Source organism: Pholcus phalangioides, unplaced genomic scaffold (assembly GCF_987345545.1).
Source record: "Pholcus phalangioides strain wild (caught in Gottingen) unplaced genomic scaffold, Ppha-v1.0 ptg000009l_1, whole genome shotgun sequence".
Classification (NCBI taxonomy): domain Eukaryota; kingdom Metazoa; phylum Arthropoda; class Arachnida; order Araneae; family Pholcidae; genus Pholcus; species Pholcus phalangioides.
The window spans coordinates 759,371-782,036 of record NW_028301602.1 but is presented as its reverse complement, the minus strand read 5'-3'; the positions used below and the strand labels follow the sequence as shown (position 1 = coordinate 782,036).

Genomic DNA, 22,666 nt, shown 5'->3' with positions numbered 1-22,666 from the left:
TGTCTTCTAAAATTTGCTGGTTTGAGATATGTTAATCAATTGCAGATACAGGCTGTTCAAACTGGGGGCACATTACAGAAGGTGTGTGTAGTGATGAGGGTGATTGCCCAACTCTACTCTTCCATCCAGCCAATAATAAAAAAATTTTTGGATGGGGGGGGGGATTACTCTCTCACCCCTGTATCCTCCTATGATGTTAATTAACATTAAAAGTAGTATCAATTATTGACTATATGTTTCTATCACTATATCTGGATTGAAATGATAAAATATTATAATTGTTTTTCTATTTATTAAAATCGTTTATTGTCTTGTTGCCCCATGTAAAACTCTTGCCATTTGATGTACAGTAGGTCCTACTTATAATTTTTTAAGCAACTGCAGTTATAAAATGTTACAAGCGGAAGATCTTTTGAGAATTATCAGGCATAATTTTTTTCAACTTCCATAGTTTTTCAGTTTTTGATTGATTTACAAATTTAATAAAATTTATAAATTTGGCAAAAAGCAATTATAGTGATACCTCGGCTAATGAATATATGATTCTTTTTGGAATCGTGTTTGTTAGTGCAACATTTAACTGCATACGACCCAGGTTCTGATCTGGAGAATTGGTGCAAAGGTACACAGTATGAAAGACAGATGATTCCAAAGAGATTTTAAGTTTAGCAAAATTAGTTTATTAGCAATTTTAAGCAAATTATTTGGATAACAGTTAATGAAACAGCATAAACATTAAAGGCTTATCATACTGACAGCAACAGTCCGCTTATTTGTCCTGATCGTGAATACACACTAGTGTACAACAGTTGAGAAGAACAATGATATTCAGATCACTTGGGGCGTGACATCATCGATCTTGATGAGAACGAGTAAACATCCCAATCCGGCAACGTAGCTTGGCATGACGTGGGTGTGGTGAAACAGGAAACCAGTAGTCCTGACAACAGGAGCCAGGACAATGATCAGCAACAAGTACGTCACGGTGACTGAAACCATGGCATGAAGAACAAGAGAAGACTTGATGATCCAGAACCAGCCGGTGATGTGTGCTTAGCACAAGTGAAGATTGTTTACCTTTCATCACTATTTTACAGAGCAAGCAGCTCCCAAGAGCCGATCAGCAAATCATGTTAGTAGAAGTGAATTGAGTATGAATGAATGCAACCTGATTGTCAGATCTCCAGGTATTTACACCTGAAATAACAAGTATGGCACGATCCAACTCCAGGGACAGACCATGTTAGAAAAAGCATGTTAAAATATGACCAATGAAAAAAACAATTTAAGTAATTTGCATAATCAAAGACATTGAATTTTATAGAAATTTTCACAAAACTAAAATAGCAATAACAACAATAAAAATAATAAAAATTGTTTAACCTTGGTGAGGTTAGCACAGCGCAGCATACCTCGAACTACTTATATTGTTAGCTATTTCATTCCCAAAGAACTGCTGATATCATAAGCAACATAATAAAAGACTATTTAGAAGACACCAACGAATAAGGCAAATACACAAAAAATAATAAAAGTCCTAATGCATTTCAACACCAATGGGTGCTGTCTTCAGAGGAAAAATTTAACCACTAGTTTCGCTGACCGAGTTTCCCATTTGGGTTGAATACCAAATCTTCACGCTCGGTTGCTCAGTGGAAGAAGTACGGCTGTTCACTTCAAACGTCGTGGTCAGAATGAAGCTGTGAGCCTGCGTGAGATACTAATGCAGCGTCCTGATTGGACATTTGCGGAATAGTGCTATCCGATTGGTCCATTCGAATTTTCTTGTAATTCCCGCTCGAAATGAATTTAAGCCATGGTGTTGCGATCGGGGGTGTAGATTTATTATCGTTCACTAGTATATTTTTGAAGGCCCGAATATATGTGCCTTCGTAGAAATCTAGATCAACTGTGGACTTGACTTTGTGAAAAACACTAGCTTCTCGAAATTTGAATTTGTGGCCTTCTTGCCAACAGTGAGCGGCGATGGTCGATTTTTAACATTCTTGATTCTTAACACAGCGAGCATGTTCATTTAATCTTGCTTTTATGGGTCTCCTTGTCTGTCCTATATAACCAAGAGAGCAATCACCACATGGAATGTAATAAATGCCCCATTGTTTATTCTGCGGTATAGCATCTTTAGGGGGCATGAAACCAAAGTTTTTAGTGGGCCCATCTATGGTTGTTAGATTAAACTTTTTAAGAATTGGTTTGATCTTCAGTGAGAGTATTGGGTCGTAGGGTATGACTACACTTTCTCTGAGTGGTCTCTCTGTAATATTTTCTTGAGTGGTTCCTCCTGCCGTTTTCAAGAATTTTTCTACTTAATTCGTCAACGATCTTGGTGTTGAACCCCCTGTCTATCGCAATTGCTCTGATGGTTTCAAGTTCATGGTCTAAAGTGTTCCGATCTGAACAGATGTTAAATGCTCTCGCTACATAGGTGCGAAAATACGAAAGTTTCTGTTGCATAGGATGGCAAGATCTGAAATGAGGTGGTAATGTGACTGCGAAAGGCTTATGATTGACCGAGGTTTGGAACTGTGATTTCTGTTTCGTTACTAATACGTCCAAGAAAGAGAGTTCATTGTTAGTTTCAAATTCGGCTGTGAACTGAACATGAGGGTCTATGTCATTCATAACGAGTAACAATTGTTCCAAGTCATCTTTAGAGCCGTCCCAAAGCACAAAAGTATCGTCCACGTATCTTCGATAAAATGAGAAGGGCACAACGTTCAATAGCTTACTCTCAAAGTCGTCCATATATATATCACACAAAATCGGCGAGATGGGATTGCCCATTGCTAGACCATCTGTCTGGGTGTAAAACTTGTCATCGAAACTGAAGGCTTTTTGTGAGATACATGTGAAGGTGAGATTGCAAATTTCTTCTACTTCAGGTTGTGAAAAATTGTGGGTTTTATGTCGTCTTTCTAGACAACTGATACTACCACCTATGGGAATGTTTGTAAACATTGACACTACGTCGAAAGACACCATGTTGAGCTGTTTGGTTTCAATTGTACGTATTCTTTGAGCGAAGCTAGATGAATTTCTAACTGTATTATTATTTGACTTAGTGAATAGAAGAAAGAATTGGGACAAGGAATTTAGCGAGCTTGTATGACGCTGCACCAATGTTAGAGACTACGGGACGGAGAGATAGTGTTGGTTTGTGCACTTTGGGTAGGCTATAGATCCGTGACGAAATGGCGTTTGATGGAATTACGCTCTTTTTTTGCATGCTCTGGAAGAGAGACACTGGTTTTTACCACTTCTTTCAATTTTCTCAAGTGAGAATCAGATGGATCTTTCTTTAATTCTTTATAAGGACCACTCAAAATATGTGATGTCATCAAATCCGAATATTGCTCTTTAGGCATTATCACAATTTGCCCACCTCAGGGGTGGGAACTCTGCGCCAATTGCGCCGCACTGCGCCAAAACTAATATCTTGCGCCATCCTGCTCCAATAGCGTATTTTCGCATTTTTCTGCATTTTGCTTCAGTATGTCCGGAATTTCGGAAAGGACGCCAAAAAAATTTTGTTCCTGCTAGCCACGAAACGTTTCTTTACGAGAGAGAAAAGCGTGTTTTATTCCACTATACTTAAACTATCGGCCCCTGATCGGGCTTAACCATCGCGAAACCCCGATATTGTCCGTGATCGTGGAACTGGAGATGGCTTGCAATGCCTTTCAGCTTTAAAGTGCAAATTCGGGTGTTTCCGTTTAAGAAAAAAAAGTCGTCACTGGAAGCAGCAGAAATTACTGTAGTCGATTGTCATTGTGTTAAATCCCGATGTTTCGTGAAAAAAAAATTTCATTCCGGGAGTAAAAAGCGCATATCCGCCAAATTACGAATGTTAGTTTAGAAACTTTGCCGAATAACGAGCGTTAAATCGCTAATTTTGCCGAATAACGAGCGTTAAATTGCTAATTTTGCCGAATAACGAGCGTTAAATCGCTAATGTTGCCGAATAACGAGCGTTAAATCGTCAATATCGCCAAATAACGAGCGTTAAATCGTCAATCTCGCCAAATAGCGAGTGTCAGATCGCCAATCTTGCCAGATAATGAGTGCTGAATCGCCAAACATCGAGTTGATTGTTCCGAAATTCTCTCCCATTTTGCAACAATTTCTTTCCAAGTATAAAAAAATTAAAAACTTATAAAATTTTTTAGCTCATTTGAAGTGCTGCTGTTCAAGGCAGCAAATAGTGCCCACAGTAAGCAAAAATCATCTTAAATAGACGGGTGCAAAAAATTTTATGATAGCCGCTCTTTCAAACAAGGTGTCAAAAGCCTTAAACACCAAAAACAAAAATCAAGCTGACGAAAAGATGTTTGATAACAAAAGACAATGCAGTTTTATTTTGAAAAGGGTTGAGGGTTAACGAAAATATTCTTGTTAATTTCACTGTTCCAATTTATAAATATCTGCTCCAAATCCCATATTTTGCTGCTCCAAATCCCGAATTTGCTGCTCCAAAACTGCTCCGAATCCTGAATTTTGCTGCTCCAAAGCTGCTCCGAAATGGACTTAGTCACTTCCCACCCCTGCCACCTTTATCTGCTCTAGATATTATGATATTATTATCATTTTGCAGTTGTTTGATGCTTCGACGTTCGTTCGGTGAGTAGCCTACAGTGACCACCTTGTTGTTCTTTCGCTCATTATCCACCAAAATGTTGGATATGAGATGTCTCAGGGTGTCTTTTTGTTCAGGTAGAATCTTACTGCGTGAAACTGACTTCTCTATAGGCTAGTATATTTATATCTATAGGCTTCTCTATAGCAGTTAGAAATTCATCTAGCTTCGCTCAAATAATACGTACAATTGAACCCAAACAGCTCAACATGGTGTCTTTCGACGTAGTGTCAATATTTACGAACATTCCCATAGGTGGTAGTATCAGTTGTCTAGAAAGACGACTTAAAACCCACAATTTTTCACAACCTAAGTAGAAGAAATTTGCAATCTCACCTTCCATTTTGTATGATATATATATATGGACGACTTTGAGAGTAAGCTATTGAACGTTGTGCCCTTCTCACTTTATCGAAGATACGTGGACGATACTTTTGTGCTTTGGGACGGCTCTAAAGATGACTTGGAACAATTGTTACTCGTTATGAATGACATAGACCCTCATGTTCAGTTCACAGCCGAATTTGAAACTAACAATGAACTCTATTTCTTGGACGTATTAGTAACGAAACAGAAATCACAGTTCCAAACCTCGGTCTATCATAAGCCTTTTGCAGTCTCATTACCACCTCATTTCAGATCTTGCCATCCTATGCAACAGAAACTTTCGTCTTTTCGCACCTATGTAGCGAGAGCATTTAACATCTGTTCAGATCGGAACACTTTAGACCATGAACTTGAAACCATCAGAGCAATTACCCATCAGGGAATTACAAGAAAATTCGAATGGACCAATCGAATAGCACTATTCTGCAAATGTCCAATCAGGAAGCTGCATTAGTATCTCACGCAGGCTCACAGCTTCATTCTGACCACGACGTTTGAAGTGAACAGACGCACTTCTTCCGCTGAGCAACCGAGCGTGAGATTTGGTAGGGTTGATCTCGGTATACCAAGATTTGGTATTCAACCCAAATGGGAAACTCAGTCAGAGAAACTAGTGGTTAAATTTTTCCTCTGAAGACGGCACCCATTGGTGTTGAAATGCATTAGGACTTTTATTATTTTTTGTGTATTTGCCTTATTCGTTGGTGTCTTCTAAATATTCTTGGGCAAAGTGGATCAACTCTTCTTTAATAAAAGACTTCTTTTTCATGATAGTACCAGACTACATTTACATTAATGATTGAGAAACTAAAGATAACAAAATAGTGAGAGAAACAAGAATTATGCCTAGGCACTGAAGATACATTCCACTTGTATAGGCTGTACATACCATGTGATGTCACACACATGTGGCGATAGCAACATTATTTACATAAAATAACATGAGGGTTCACAACCATAGTAGACCAAGTCCATTTATGTGTGTGGGTGGGGTGCATGTGTGGTGTAGCAGTAGTAGGTAGGGCGTCCAAAAAATGACTCGGGATCCATGATGTTCTTAAGTCAGCCACCTCGTTGGGCAATTTGCCTGTTGTGGCGTTGTATTTGTAAGTATTACGTCAGCATCGATGGTGGGGGAGGGGAGGAAGGTGTTCTGATTTGCTGACTTTGATGACGGAGAGGGGTGTTAGGATGATGTTTACTTCAGCAGCCACCCTTTATACAAATATGAAATATTCTTAATGGCATCTTACTCGGTGCCCCAAAAACGAATAAAACTTTTTGCTAGTTTGTGGGCACCTGAACTAATATTCTCCCTATTGAGTCTTCTACAGAGCTACTTCAGTGATCTCTAAATACTTAGCGGATCCAAGTGCTCTGGTCCTGTGCCGCGCATCATACAAGTGATCCGTGATTATGCCGCGGATCACTTAAGTAATTTGGGAATGGGCCGCAGGGGGTAACTTGAGTGTTATTGAACAGCACTTGTGACCGCGCCAGTGCTCTAAAACTGTGCCACATGTCACTCAAGGGATCTATAGGCCTAAATGTGCCACGGATCGCTTAAATGATTAGGTATTATGTCACGCGTCACTTAAGCGATCTGTGAATGTGCCACTTGGTTCATTTTTACAAAATTAGGTTTGAAAGGGACAGGCCACATTCGGGCCGTACAGGCCAAGTGTTTACCGCGGGTCAAGGGTTACCTATGGGCTTATAGGTAGGGTCGCAATGAATTTCTTAAAAAATTTGAGTTCTTGGCCTTCAAATAACATTGAAATGAACTGAAATTCATAGTAATAAGATATTTTCTTTCGAAATTTTAGTTATTAAAAAAAAAATTTTTTTGATTAAAAATTATATTTTTGCTCGTCTGAGGGGGGGAGGGGAAGATCACGAGCCCCATGTACATCTCTGATCCACCCACTATGCGTTAGGAGGTGGGGGCAGAGCGCTGATGAAATTTTGCTGAAAGGGGGAGGATCAGAGTTGTGCTGACTTTTTCTAACAAGGGGAGAAGGGGTCAAAAATCACTAAAAATTTGCTGACGTAATGCTTGAATGGCCCCTTTTTTTAAGCATGTGCTCAACCCATGGCCTAAATATGGCGTGCCTCAAGTGGCCTCGGTACACTTGCAGATAAATTAAGTGGTTCGCGGCGCATTCCTACCTCATGTAATTGACCCGCGGCATATTTCCAGATCACTAAAGTCGCCCGTGGCACATTTCCAGATTACTTGAGTGACCCGTGGCACATTTACAGATCGCAAATAATCTGCAGCGTTGTTCTAGATCACTTAATTAAGTGGCCCGCAACACGTTTTCAAATCAATGGAGTGGCCCCACACTGGTCACAAAAGGTTGAGTTAAGTTGTAATGTGCCGCGGGCCGCTTGAGTCATTTGGAAATGTGCCACAAGTCACTTGGATGATCTGAAAGTGTGCAGCGGGCCACTTGAGTGGTCTAAAAATGTGTCGAGAGTGCCACTAAAATAATCTATAAAAAATGCATCGAGCCACTTAAAGTGTTAATGTATTGCAGACCATTAGGTGATATTTGTGCTGTGAGCCACTCAAATGATCTCGAAGCGTGCCGCAGGCCACTCAAATGATATGTAAATGTGCCACTCCAGGTACTTAAAGTAATCTGCAACTGAACTACGAGCCACTTAAGTGAACTGGGGGTTTGCCGCGTGTCGCTTAAGTGATTTGGAAATGTGCTTGGGGTCACTTAGGTGATCTGTATATATGCCGTTGGCAGCGTAAATGATTGTGGAAATGTGCCACTGGCTACTGAAGTAATCTGGAAATGAGTCCTACTTAAATGATTTGATGGTCGTTCATGAGCCACTTGTGTGGTTTTGTTATTCGTAATGGGCCACATAAGATAACTCTGAGGTGCCATTGGTTAGCATGTCTGTTTTAAAGCATAACTAGGTTCATGTGTATGCTATTGACGACTGCCGTTGTCTATGAAAAAAAAATTCTTGAACATAATATGCCGTCCATTCTAATCGTTGTATCCTTCGGGTGTAATGTAACTCCAGGAGGTGTTACATCAGCGGTGTTCAACATTCAGTAGAGTGTTGGCCATTTCATTGATTTTAAAATGTGTCATGGGTCGCTTAAGCTGACCTGTAAATATGTCTGGGTCAATTGAGTACTCTGGAACTGTGCAGCGGTGATCTATAAATTTTCTGCGGGTCACCTAAATGATCTGGGAATGTGCCACAGTATACTTAAAGAAGAGCTGGTGGCAGATGACAGCATTACACAGAAACGAAACTTCACACTAGGTTTCACTACATGTACACTCTAACATGTACCAATTCGTTAGAGGTTCCGCTTAGGAAAATGGACGATTTACATGTCTGGTTTAGTAATAGTAATGTAAGGTGTCTAATAGTACATGTCTGGTTTAGTAATAATAGAAATGTGCTGCGGCGATCTGTAAATATCCTGCGACATATTTACTGATCAAGGAATGTGCCGCGGGTCACTTGAATGCCGTGTAAACATGCCGCGGGTACTTGAGTGGTCTGGAACTCTGCTGTGAGTCACTTAAGTGATCTAGGAATGTGCCACAGGTTATTTAAGTGAAGTGGAACAGCAGCTGGGATAACTTGGGTAATCTGGAACTGTGCCACAGTGATCTGCGAATGTGACGGGAGCCACTTGAATGACAGGAATCTGTGCCGCAGGGTCTCTTGAACGATATGGAAGTGTCACTTGGTTCAGTTTTACAAAATAATATTTGAAGGTGTGAGCCACAACAGATGACTCCGAGCCACAACAGATGACTCCGAGCCACATTCGGCCCGTGGACAATGGGTTAAGCATGCATGGGTTACATTTTTATGGCACCTAGACAGGTTTTTTTCTTTCTTCGAAAAGAGCGGGGGGGGGGGGTGGATCACGATCAATAGTTGGACTTTTCAAGTAACAGTAGCAATTTGATTAATTTCTTTTTAGTTTTGCTATTTACATTGTTGAAATGAAAGATTTTTAAATTAATTAGAACTTGAGTTTCCTAAAATATCTATAGATAATACTATAATTAAAGTATATAAGGTGTGAATCTTAATGGCGCAACATTGTTAAATGCCACGATAATTCGGGAATTCCATTTTTTCCCTCCTATTTTTTCTCAATGGTGTTCCTATTTTTCCTAATTTTTTTTCAAATTTTCACTTCGAGGCCTGTTTTTTTTAAACACCAAGGGATGCTAAAAAAGAGGCATGAACTGATTGAAGGCTAAAATGAACAACTTCAAAATTTGATAAATGAGAATCTACAGGAACTAAAAGATGAGAGATGGTGAAGATCTTTTCATTTTACACTAATCTATGCAAACACATAACCAACACCACCTTTAGTAGACTAGATCTGGTGTTGGAACAACCCAGTTGAGTTTGTAGAGATCGCATCCATTTGTGATTTGGTCAGTTCATTTCTGTGCCTCTGTGTCTGATACATGCAGATAGAAAAGATAATACTAGAATGTACAGAATTTTAAGTTTGATGCTCAAAGTCTTGCTGTGGAAGAAAGCGCTTTCTGAAAACATAGGCTTCCTGTTTTTAAAATGCATTTTCTATTAGCTGAATTACATCCTTTCCATAATTCGAAAAGAGTTTTCTCTCATTTGTGTATCAATGTTATGAAAACTGTAAATGATTTCATGGTTTTAAAAAAAAACCATGTTTTTCCCCTTCAATTGATTTTCAGCATTTAACCCTTTATTTGGCAGTGTTGCTCTCAGGCAACGTAAATTGCATATATTTTTTAAATAAAAGTATTTTATATTTTGAGCTTGTTTCGCCATTGTTCATAATGCAATATATTTTACCTCCACGCCGTCGGTGGGTCCTAGGACCATCTCACGGTCTATAATGTCTCACAGTCTATGAGTGTTTATTGTAGCCAGTCTGGCCATTAACCAATCCACAGGTGACGGGATCAGGACGAAGTTGGGTTTTCGCATGAAGACCAGCGATGAGACAACGTCGAGATTCAAGATTAAATGAACATAAGGATTGTAAGAGATCCCAGGTCGTCATGTTACAATAAGCAACACCTAAACATTCAATTTTTACTTTTGAGCTCTTCATGAACTTTCTATAGGTACAAGCAGAATGACTCAAAGTTACACGTCTCCTAGTTCTTGACAAGTCAAGCAAGAATATTTTTTTTACCCTTCCATTTTGGAGGGAAATACAGTAAAACCCCACTTTTGCAGACATTCACAAGACAAAATAGACTATCCATAAAAGGGGGGTGATCATATCAGAAGGGGTTCCCATTTCATTTGTACAGTAGACTAACTCTTGGTAACTCGACATCCCAAAAGTATCGACAAACATGTCGACTTAAGCGGATGTCGAGTTAGCTGCGTTTCACTCTAAATTTTTGTCCGATCGTTTTTGTGTATGTAATTATATACATTCTAACGATTGTATTAAATAAAATGCTGATTCTCATTAATTTTAATTCGGTTTCAAAATAGACTCAAAACATATAAAAAATTTGCCTCATGAAAAATAATCAAGTATATTTGCTTGTTTTGCTTTCCGAAGAGAATTTTTTTTTTCTACACTTTTCAGTTTATACCGCGATTGTTCTGCTTTTTCCTGACTGTGTAGGAAGTGGCGTATCACATCACAGTTTTTAGTGCATCATGGTGCAGATACTTCATCTGAACTTTCTGATTCTATTTCTTCAAAACATTAAGCACTTGCTTTGGGTGATTGGTTCTAGAATATCGTCGTCTGCTAAAAGTCCTGAAGTTACAAGATCAGAGTCAATACTCATAAATTTATCGTCGATACAATCACCCATAGTTCTATTTATGCTTTCTTCACACTTAATCTGGGAGGAATCTTCAGGAGAAATAAGCTTTTTATTTTAATTAATTAATTTTCTTTGGAGAAATAATTGTTCTTCAAAGACTTAGAACAAAAACCAACATGACAGAAGCAGTTCCGAATCATGGCACTCATGCCTGAGTTCCATGCAGAATCAATCATTTCAACTGCATTTAAAACAGAAATTTTTGCGTCATTTTTGCTAACATCCACAAATTCACAAATTTTTTGTCTGTAATTTTCTGTAAAAAGTTTTCATACTTAGGATAATTCCTAATTTCCTTGATTGAGATTTTTTCCGAAATATTTTGCTTTCCTTGAATTATTGGTCCTGATAATGGGATTGAGTGAGATTGAGGGATTTGAACCACAAAAGAGTTGCTTTCTCTACATCACTGAATTCTAATTTCTTATGCGTTTTCTGATCTTTTACAAGATTCAAATGCTGAAAAAAAATTTCCCTCATTTTTAGCAAATGTTGAAATGGGTTCTGTGCAACTCCATATTCTTCGGCGAGTTCACTCTGAGTTTTCCTGATTCTAGTTTTTTGAAAATTTTGAAAAAAAACTTTTGATTTTAAAGTTAAAGTGTAAAGTTCTCGTAGAGCCATTGCATTCACGGCCGTCGATACTCACAATGATAACGAAATGACATATTCATCATCTAACTGGGCATTAGCTCTTTTTCTTTTACTTCTTTTCCAAAAAATCGTAAAACTGCTTTTGACCATGAAAAGAATGAAAGACCTGTCCTTGGAAATGCCACTAAAATGATAGGCTGGCCAAGAGGCTTCAAACATTCACGCCCCCCCCCCCAACCCATAGCGCAAAAAATGAACCCATCATATAGAACAAAGAAACAAAAGATTATCAAAGTACCCATGGACAATGTCAAAAAATTCTTAGAATGGTAAAACACGGGCAATTGTAAAAACCAGTCGTAGTAAAGGGACAAAAGTCGTAGTCAACTTAAGCGGAGTTAAGCCAAACATGTGTCGAGTTAGAGAGTTTCCTCTTCATTGAAATTAGTATTGGACCAACCAAGGGAATAATAGATGTTGAGTTATCCACGTGTCGAGTTACAGAGAGTCTACTGTATTATATAATATTGACAATAGCCGCTGTGGTGGTCAAGTGGTCATAGTGATGGACTTGCATCGCGGGGACCCGGGTTTGATCCGCACCGTCACCACAGTGGTGGTTGGCTGAAGTTGGTTTTCTGTGGTTCCCAACTTCAAGGCGCAAATGCGAGCCGATCTCCCTGTTAAAAAGTCTCGCCACAGAGAGCAACAATCCTACAAACAGTGCAAATATTCAGTCATTACACTTCACTCACTTCATTTCTGAGATATAGATGGCAGCACTAAAAAAAATAATCATACACAACACTAGATTCACACTCGGACTGTTAGGTACACTTCCGGCACAATTCACTAGGTAGTAAATTGCCCATGGCGATAGACCTGAGTTGTGCTCTGCTTGAAAAAAAAAAAGTATTGACAATAACTGAAATGGTTCTTTATTTGGATGTGAATGAAATTTTGACAATATGAGATGCGTTTAAAGTCATGAAATACATAATTACTGCATAGATGTGAAATTAAAATTACAAAAGAAATATGCAAAGTTTGTATACTGAATTAACACGTTTTGGAAAACTGATCTTAGTTTAGTGGGTTTTGCTGAGTATTTCAACATCTTCAAAATCTATTTTAAGCTAAAAGACTAAATCTCCAATGACTTTCCGTTATTGCATTTACAAGAAAATGTATTTATTCAATGCATTGAACTCATTTGCACTAGCATGAACTCCTAGTTTATATTTTTCACTGCATTTGAGAAATCCGTTTTTTCTCTTAGTGATTGAGAGTGACAATTATACTAGAACCCCCCTGGCCAGGGTTGGTAAAATAACCAGTTTGTTTGAAAAAAACCAAAAACCGGGGGTTTTTTTGGTTTAAACAAGTTTTTTTGTTTTAAGTAATATTAACATTAAAAACAATAAAATTTCTGAAAAATCATTCAAACTTCTAATAATTAAAATAAATTTTTATTAATTTAATTAACACTTCCCATATTAATTAATCACAATAAATATTTCTTACATTTTAACAAAAACCAATTTTTGCAATTTAATTATTTTTGCTTAACTCAATGGATTACTTCACAGGTTTGAAAATTTTTTAAATTATTAATCATATATATAACATAAAAATGTTTTCTCCAGTTACTTTCAGTATGCTTAATTAGGAAGCTATTTTGCAAAAACTATAATAAAAATTAGGTGAATATAATGTATTTAATGAAGCATAAATAATGCAGATTAATTAGTGATGATTTACAATATACAGGGTGATTATAACTAAGGTTCTGATTTGAAAACACTGTAAAAAAAGAACGATTGTCAGAATGACCTTAAAATTGACATGAATATTCTTGAAGAAATGAAATTTTATTTGGTGAAGGGGAAAGAAATACTTAAAAATTTGAAATTAATGACATTATCCAACACGTGGGAAATTTTCTCACAGAATGGAAACGATAGCCAGTCATGGCAAAAAGATAACTTAATTATAGCATTGCACAATTTCATAATTCATGGAAACATCATAAAGGAAAAAAAATGAAGTAATTGAACAAATAACTACAACTTACTCAAGAAATGTTAAATATGTTGTCCACCGTGTTCTGGCTATGAGGTGAAAGCACAAAACTTCTTGTTCAACGACAGATCAGAATATGCCATGGTCATGATGTGGATGCACTTGCAATTCACCTTTATTAAACCAAGCGTGCCCCCATGTTAATATTCCTGAGAAGGAACTTCTAACATATAGGGGATGCGCTGGAGATTGCAATTCACCAAAGTTCGCTATCTGACCACTGTTCATAACATTTAGTTGCAAGGGTTAAGGTGCATCCTGTCAAAATGGGTCTTCAGCAGCTGCTTTGCTGGTATTGCAATGTGCATTTTGATAGAAGTTTTATCCACACACTTATGCTGTGGGAGTACCGAAATGATGTGGTTGCACAAAATAGATTATACTTCTGGCCAAGTACAGCATCATCTACTTGCACATTTTGCACTACTTGAATTTTTTTTCTTTTGCCAAAGAAATTTCCATTGCTTCAGGAGTATCCATGCAAATTTTCAAGTCACTCTGACCAGTACTTATTGTATAGTTTTGGAATCAAAATTAATTATAATCACCCTGTATATAGCTGATTATTTTTCATAAATCTGTTACTACTATACAGTAGAACCTTGATTAACTGGGCTTGACGATGAAAGTATTAAAAAAACTTGAATATTAAGATTGGGTGATATACAGTGTGAGATGTGGTACTTCTTATGGGAAAGAAAAATTTTAAAATGTCTGTGAGGTAATGTAACTACTAGTACACTAATATTGGATTGTAGGACCAACTGCCCTTAGCATGATGGTGTCACTACTGTTGCTGTGAAGGGGGGGGGGGCGCAGTAGCCTGGTCGATAAGATGCTGACCTAAAGTACCAAAGGATGTTTAAAGGTGTCGCAAGTTCGATGCCCGGTTCGTCTTCATCAGAAAATTTTCCTGACACAGGGGTACAACAAAAAACAACGACTTGACCGCAGCAAAAAATTGCTACTGCAGGGATTCCCCCCGGCGAGGGGTTAGTGCACCAACCTCTCGATGAGTATAAAAAACAAGCCTGCCATTCGAAGTCAGCAATAAATTGCAGGTCCCGGTCTAATTAGCCCTTGTGTGCAGAAAATGACTATGGTGCGACAAAAATGATCAAATGAAGCTTTTTTGTAAGTTTTTGGCTTTAGCTAATGAATACAGATTTAGCTAACAAACATTTTTGTAGATATGAATGCATTTGCAGCTGAATTTTCATGCCAATCGCCATTGGAGAAAGAATTACTGTCACCTGAGCCTGATTCTGATCCTTAAAATTGAGAATGCATTAAAAAAAAGTCTGTGTGTGTTTTCGGAGCATGTGTTCTTTCATGCAAGACTTATTGTATCAAACTCTGCATTACGAGACACAGAAATGATCTGACCAAAACAGGACAGCTACAAGCTTGACTTTGACTGATGTTGACACATCCCACTTTAGTAGACAAAATGATGTGTTGATTGTGTAACTTAGTGAAAAATAAAAAAAATCTTCAGTAAAATTCTGATTTATTCAATTTTGAAGCTGTTCATTTAACCTTCCTTCAGTTTTTGTCCTTTTTTTATAGCATTATTTGGTATTTTAAGAAACGTATATCTTAAAATTTTGTGCAATAGCTGAAACAAATTAAAAGATTTTCCATAGAAACCTATGGGAAATCATGTTTCGGCTAACAAATGTGATTTTGAAACAAATTATCTTCATTAGCCAAGGTATCACACTATTATGTGTGGAGAAGACATATCGCTGTACATTATTCAACAACAATGGAAAAGTAAGTGTGCAAAGGATAAATAACATTCTTATGCTATTCAAATCTATGGAAATCATATAAAGACAGTGTGTTGGCTGAAGTGTAACAGCCAATCTTTTTTTAAATATCAACAATGTTTTTTTTTTTATCATGTAATAGCATTCAGGATACCTCATTTAATATTTTGGATATTTCATATGTTTTTGGATATTTCAATGCTTGCCAAGTGAAGGGTTAAAATAGTATTTTGTTTATGATTGTTCTGTCATTCAAGTTTTTGTAATGTTTCACCTACCTTTATCTTTTTAATAGATTGCCTTGTATCAAGCACCAACTTTACAGTGTGGAATTCTGATGTTAATTTCCAATTTGTTGAAGACTCATCCAGATTTACTGGAAACCATCAAAGACCCAGTTGATTCTGATAGTGAAAGTGATGAACATTTTGAAGATATCACTGATGTATGTTATTTTGAGTTCAATTCTTATATTTGCTTGACCTGAAGCCACATAATTTTTCATTTGTTTTCTATTTTCACCAGTATTGATTGGTAAGAGACAATTCTAGGTTATGATGCCACAAAAAACTTTTTTGATAGGGTTGTCAATAAATGGAATAGCTTACGCCGGGGGTAGTAAATGTTAACACAATTGTCATGTTCAAAAAGGAATACGATAAACATATTGGGGTAATCAAGAAGCTATCCATACTTAGAATTATTTATTTATTCAATATTTCTTGGCCGAGGCCTATACAAGGGAATGCAGTGGTGAAGTTCGACAGAGACGATTGATGTTACAAAGGAAATCAGAAACTATTGTACAATCAATAATGTTTAATGGGAGGTTGTTCCACCTGGTTATTGTTCAAGGAAAGAAACTAAATTTGAAACAATGTGTGGATTCAAAGAATGGTTTCAATTTTTGTGAATAGTTAATTCCTTTTGAAAAGTATGAAGCTGGAGTTAGATAATTTGAAGTGTCGATATGAAAATGGCCATGAAGGATTTTGAAAAGTAAAGATAATCAAGAGATATATCTATGGGCAAAAAGCGGTTGCGTATTGAGTTGGCACTTGAGTTCAGAGGCAGAGGATGACCAACAGTTAAGAATGAAGTGGGCAGATTTATTTTGAATAGCTTCTAATTTGTCTATATTGGAGAGAGTATGATGGTCTCAGATTTCACAGGAATATGAGAGTACAGGAAGGATGTAGGTTTGAAGCAGAGATGTCTGAGGTGACGGGTGGAGTTTTTGTGGTTCTGACGAAGAAAAAAAGAGTTTTTGGAGACACTTATGAAAGACGTAATCAACATGGAGATTCCAATGGGGGTCGACAGAAATAATTACACCCAGATATTTATAATTAGAAACTTCTGTGATTAAGGAGTTATTGATAGTGTAAGAAGAATCGAGGGGAAAGTCTTTTGCAAGTAATTTTCAGAAAAACTAATTTTGAAGAATTAAGAGACAATTGCCAGGACGAGCATCATTCAGAGACAATGTTGAGGTTATTTTGGAGAGAGGCTTGGTCAGATTCGTTGTGCACTGTTTTGTAGATGATGCAATCATCTGCAAATAGTCTGATATGGCAATTTTTGGAATTTGGGAGATCGTTAATATAAATCAAAAACAATAACGGCAAGAGGACTGAACCCTGGGGGCATGCCAGACTCAACTTGGAGAGTTCTGGCCCTTGAAGGAGACAAACTGACTGCGGTTGGTAAGGAAGGCTTCCACCCATTTAAGCAGTTGAACAGATAGGCCAAGGTTTTGGAGTTTAAGTAGACGTTTATTGTGGGGCACCCTATCAAAAGCTTTAGAGATATCCAAGAAAATTACATCAGTTTGAACGTTTTTGTCTATACTTGTAGTTGCGCGAAATCAACACTCAACTAAATAAATATTTTTATAACATTTTTTTAATCAGCCGATAACATGAACAGAGAAGTAACGATTAACAGGAACAACTTAGTATATAGTGAGTGAAATAAAGAACAAGAGAAAAACTGAATCAGCACATCGCCTTTTGTATATCTGGTAGCATGACATCATGAGTTGAGTTTCATTTGCATGATTGCGATGATGCCACAATACTGCTTGATAAATCATGTACGAAAAGAGCTCATTGGGTAGTTACTGATAAAATTGGTTGAAAGCGGTGTTGATTTGAGAAAAGGAAGTTTATTAAATCAAGATGTGAGTGGATTTCCTTGGCAATTATGTGCTCAAAAAGCTTGCAGCAAGTAGAGGTGATAGCGACCGGTCTGAAATTAAGGGGATTTAAAAGAGAACCTGATTTATGAATTGGGATAATCTTATTAATTTTTCCAGATGGCAAGATTGAGTTTAATGAGATGTTGAAGATAATTAAAAGATAATTAGAAATTTTATCAGCGCAAAATTTGAGAATATGATTTGGGATCCCATCGGGGCCAGTGGAGTGGGGTTTTAGTTTTTTTAAAAGGTTCAGAAGGCCTGCTTTAGAGAAGAGGATAGAACTAGTGTTGGATAATGAATTGGAAAAGGAATACTGAGAGGGAGTGGGGGGTCAGAGGAAAAAACTGATGAAAAAGCCCAATTAAATTCTGTGGTGATATCAAGCTGAGAAGTAAAGTCGATGTTATAAATTTTAAGGGAAGATGGGCCAGCTGATTTAGGGCGAAGAAAGAGGATGCGATCTTTAAGGTCACGCGTGGAGGTTGAGATCTTATTTCTGAAAGAAAGGGAGTTATTGATTTTAATTTTGGAGACATTTCTGCGAATTTTTCTTTTTAAATGGATAATATTATGATTGATCCAGGGGTTAAAGATATATTTTGAAGAGGTATTTTTGATGGGAACAGAGGTATTTTGCATTTCTCGATAACAGTTTTGAATTTACTCTAGAGAATATGAACATCATTTGAGGAAGATGATGAAACGAAATCAGGGAAATGGGTGTGAAGGATATTTTGCAAAAGGGGAAAGATGGCCTTGTTAAAATTGACTTTTGCATAGTGTTCAAAGGAAGGGAGGGGTGATAGAGAGAAAAATTTACTAAAGGCTGTGGTCTGAAATTCCATGAAAAACTGAGAAATTGGAAACCAGGATTTTATTTGAAACAGCAATTAGGTATAATGTAGAGCTAGAGTAGTTCAATATTCTTGTTGGTTCTAGAATAGTTTGAACAAGATTAAACTTAAAGAAAAGAAAAATAACTCTATTATTAATAAAATGGTTACCCGAGAGGAACTCCAATTTGTGCCAGTCAATTCTGGGCAAGTTCCATTCACCAGCTATGATAAGGAGGTGTGAATTAAAAAAATTCATCCAAAATTTATTCCAATTCGACAAAATTAGACAACCATAAATACATTTTATGGGCATTGTATAATTTTTTATCATGTATATATATTGTTTGCAGTTTTTGTAATTATATTTTTAATTGGGTTGCTGTATTTTAGAAATATATAACATCCATATTTGTTATGGGCATCTTTTTTTCAGCCACCTCGTTGGGCATTTTGCTTGTTGTGGCCTTGTATTTGTATTGTTAATGACAAAAATGAATTTGTATCATGGTCTTGCTTCTAATATGCAGTGTGATTTTGAATCCATAGCACTTTTTGTGTTTCAGTGTATTTTTATGAATTTTCACCTTTTGTTTATGTACAAAATAAAGTACAATAATGACTTCAAACAACTCCTGTAATCATTTCTCTTCATCTACTTTCTGACATTGAACTGTGCTGCATAGACTGTATTGTAATCACGCTGTCAATTAAATTACTTTTTGTACTTATTATTGTAATTTATTTTGTACACCACAGGCTGTGTTATAATTATGCTGTGAAATGAATGTTTTTACTACTTATTATTGTCCTTTTTTGTCCCACTCAACATCACACCCTTCATAAGTATTTTTGCAGTTTCCACCAACTAAACATTGAACATGGTTTGTGATACCATGTTCCATGGCAGTTTTTGTTCTTCTTAGTGCCTAATATCACCCCTCTGAGTTTGTCACCACTTCAAGGCAACACCCTGTATATGGTTAAACTTGGTGAATTCAAAGTTCAGGGAAACACCAAAAAAGTTCAAATTATCAAATTTATCAATACTGAATCCTTAAATTGACCATATAGTGTAACTTTATCATCAGCATTTACATGCGACCAATAAAGGATCTTTAGCTGCTACATTATTTTAGAATCTGCATTGCTGTAGTTTTTGACTATTCTCAAGCCTGATTTATGAAAATTCCTTATCATTTGTTAGAAAACTTGTTTCCAATCTTTGCTAACTATGTGTGGTGTATCAGAAAGTCTTATTTCATTGACATGTGAGAATTTATTATTTTAATACTGCCTGTACTCTTATTGATACCAGTGATAAACTTTATCTCGAATTATACCTTGATTTGTTGGTTGACCAACAGAAGTCACAGCAAATGGTTATACACAATCATAATGTACTTTGACTGAGCAAGGTTAGAATAATCATTCAGTTATCAATAAACATTAAAATTTTCATAATTTGCATTGTGCAATTTTTTTCTTACTGACAAGTCATTTCTGAAATAGCTTACTGTTCATCCAAGTCGTGGGGGATTCATGCAGCACATTATGACGTTTTTTATGGATCAAGATCATCTCAATTGTTAACCCAGGGAAAAGGCAAATAAAATTCTTTCATAAATGTTGATATAATGTGCTTTTTTCAAAGGAATAAGTACTCATACATTATCGAAAGTCAACTATATGTGATCCAGGGTTCTTGTCTGTCTGAAATTTCGTCATTTTGTTGTTCAATAGGCAGAATGATAGCAAAGTTTGTTCAAGACGTGCTGAGGTGTAAAACAAATATTCATTATGTGTCAATAACATACATTGTTTTTCAAACTTTTAGGTACTTTTAAATAGCTTGGTTGAAGCAAGGTCTGTCACATCTTGTATGATTTTTTCCAACCATTCATGCTCACTCGTATCAAAATTAAGTTTTTCCACCTTTCAACTTTAAATTATTCAAAAAGCATCTGAAAAAAAATTAAATTAAAAAAGTTATTTCAATATTGAGTTGGATAGAAATTGAAGGAGAATTCATGAAAATTTGAACAAGCCACCTTATACCCATTCCTTCACGATAGAGAAAATTTTTCTTTCTTTATCTGCATCACAGAAATATCATTGATAAGTGATTGGAGTAGCCTATATTAAGCTCATTGCCTATGAGTGATGAGAGCACAAACTGTGTATTTTCAAGCTTTATTTTCATCAATATAAAAAGTTTCCCAATTGTTATGATTATGATTTTTAACTGAAATGTCTTAGTATAATAAATGTCACTCATTTATTTCTTTATTCATCTGACTTGATTTTCATATATTTCTGTTTGCTTTTTCTTTTAAAAAAATATATGTTTAGAATGAAGATGATGATGATCGACCAGTCTCTGATGCAATGGCCAAAAATGCAGCCCCACCAAAAATTCCGTCTTGGGTTCACAAAGATTATAGGATTACAAAAGGGAAAAGGAAATACGATCCCCAGAATCGTAATCCATCTCACTGTGGCGCAGAATATGCCGAACTGTGGGAATTGAGGTTCTTGAAAAGCAGTTTCCATCCATCTGTATCATTATTTGCACAAGAAGTTTTCGATGAGAACGAAATAAACTACAGCGGGGATCCTCTTCGGGACTTTGCTCTGATTCGATTCTTGGATAGGTTTGTGTACAGAAATCCAAAAAAGCAGTCCCCTTCTGCTATCTCAGATGCCCATAGGAAAGTGTTTGGAAAACGCTTTTTCCCAAAACAGGAATCTCAACCAGTTTCAATGAATAGTGACTTGTACATAAAACAAAGGGAGGATAAAGTTCCAGTTGAAGAGAGATTCATATACAGTTACTTGAAGCAGCATGTTTGCGAAAAAAGATCAGATAGGCGAGATGAATCTGATGTTGAGAGTGTGGGTGATGATGAGTTTGATAATCTACTAAATCAGGTGAATTTATAGTTTCTTAAAAAAAAATCTTTCTATTATAAATCTTTTGCATGATTTATCAACAATATGTTACACTGTGCTATAATACCCGGTGCTGCCTGGGTTTTCTTCAAATATTGAGAGGATTGAAAAATCATTATAAAGGACTAAACTATTATACAAATACAAGTACAAGGCCCCAACAGGCAAAATGCCCAACGAGGTGGCTGAGAAAAAGATGCCCATAAAAATATGGATGTCATATATTTCAAAAATACAGCAACCCAATTAAAAATGCAATTAATAAAAATTATAAACAATATATACACATGATACAATGCCCATAAAGAATATTGTGGTTATCTTATTCTAAGAATGGATATTTTCTCGATTTACCCCAACATGTTTATCGTATTGCTTTTTAACTGTGTCAATTGTGTTACAATTTACTACCTCCGGGGGTAAGCTATTTCATTTATTAACAACCCTATTGGAGAAAAATTCCCTGCGACACCATAACCTTGCATTGTCCCTCACCAATCGATACTGGTGTTCCCTTGTAAAAGCAGTCGATTGGCGGTGTGCTAAAAGTTCATGGTCCATCCTATTGAAAATTTTGAACACTTCGATCATATCTCCTCAACACCTACTATACATAATACTGGTAGCATTAAAGAAGTTACAAACCATTGTAAAGATATATGTGTCTGAAAATCATTTATTAAGGAACCATGGTAACCAAAGTAAACATTCCTAAAGTCTTTATAGAGGATCATGAACCATTGTTGCCGACAGTTTTTTGCCCATTTCAGGCATTTGTCCAGCTCTGACAAACTTTTAAAGTAGCCTATCCTTCAAGTCGTGCCTGGGGATGTACCACCTTCTGATTCTTAATAAGAATCCTCTTCTTAACTATGGATTTGATCTTTAGTTAAGAAACAAGAGAGAACTTTGCTACCACATTCTTAACTAAGAATCGTTTTTGTTCCATAGTTAAGAATCGAGTTAAGAACCAAGGCTACCCACTTCTTATCTTGATTCTTAGTAAACATTTTTTTTCTTCTATGCGAGATAACTTAAATTCTTTCTTTAATAGAAGTTTTCTATGATTCATATTTTAAAAAATGAAAAAAAAATTAACAATGCATTTTTATTTCAAAATAAGAAATTCGTCAGACTTTTTAAGTTATCGAAAAGTTATCTGAAGGTTGTGTGGGAGAGTTGAAAACAGTTTTAGAGTCTATATACAGCACATATATGTTGATAATAGTGATAAAATATCGGATTATTTCAATAAAGTTTGATAAATTTTGCTACATTTATCACATTTACCAGTGATTATGCATAATTCTCAAATTTTCAATCCATAAATATCATGATCGATG

At 36.4% G+C, this 22,666-nt stretch overlaps 1 protein-coding gene across 1 annotated transcript in view; it reads left to right on the top strand.

The window, feature by feature from the left end:
* The window catches only part of Noc1 (Nucleolar complex protein 1), a 99,785-nt gene that overhangs the window by 67,122 nt on the left and 9,997 nt on the right, over positions 1 to 22,666 (top strand). Inside the window, exons 10-11 of the mRNA XM_089236999.1 lie at positions 15,631 to 15,780; positions 20,724 to 21,302. Coding sequence (XP_089093125.1) covers positions 15,631 to 15,780; positions 20,724 to 21,302 — 729 coding nt within the window. The remainder of the gene's footprint in view (positions 1 to 15,630; positions 15,781 to 20,723; positions 21,303 to 22,666) is intronic.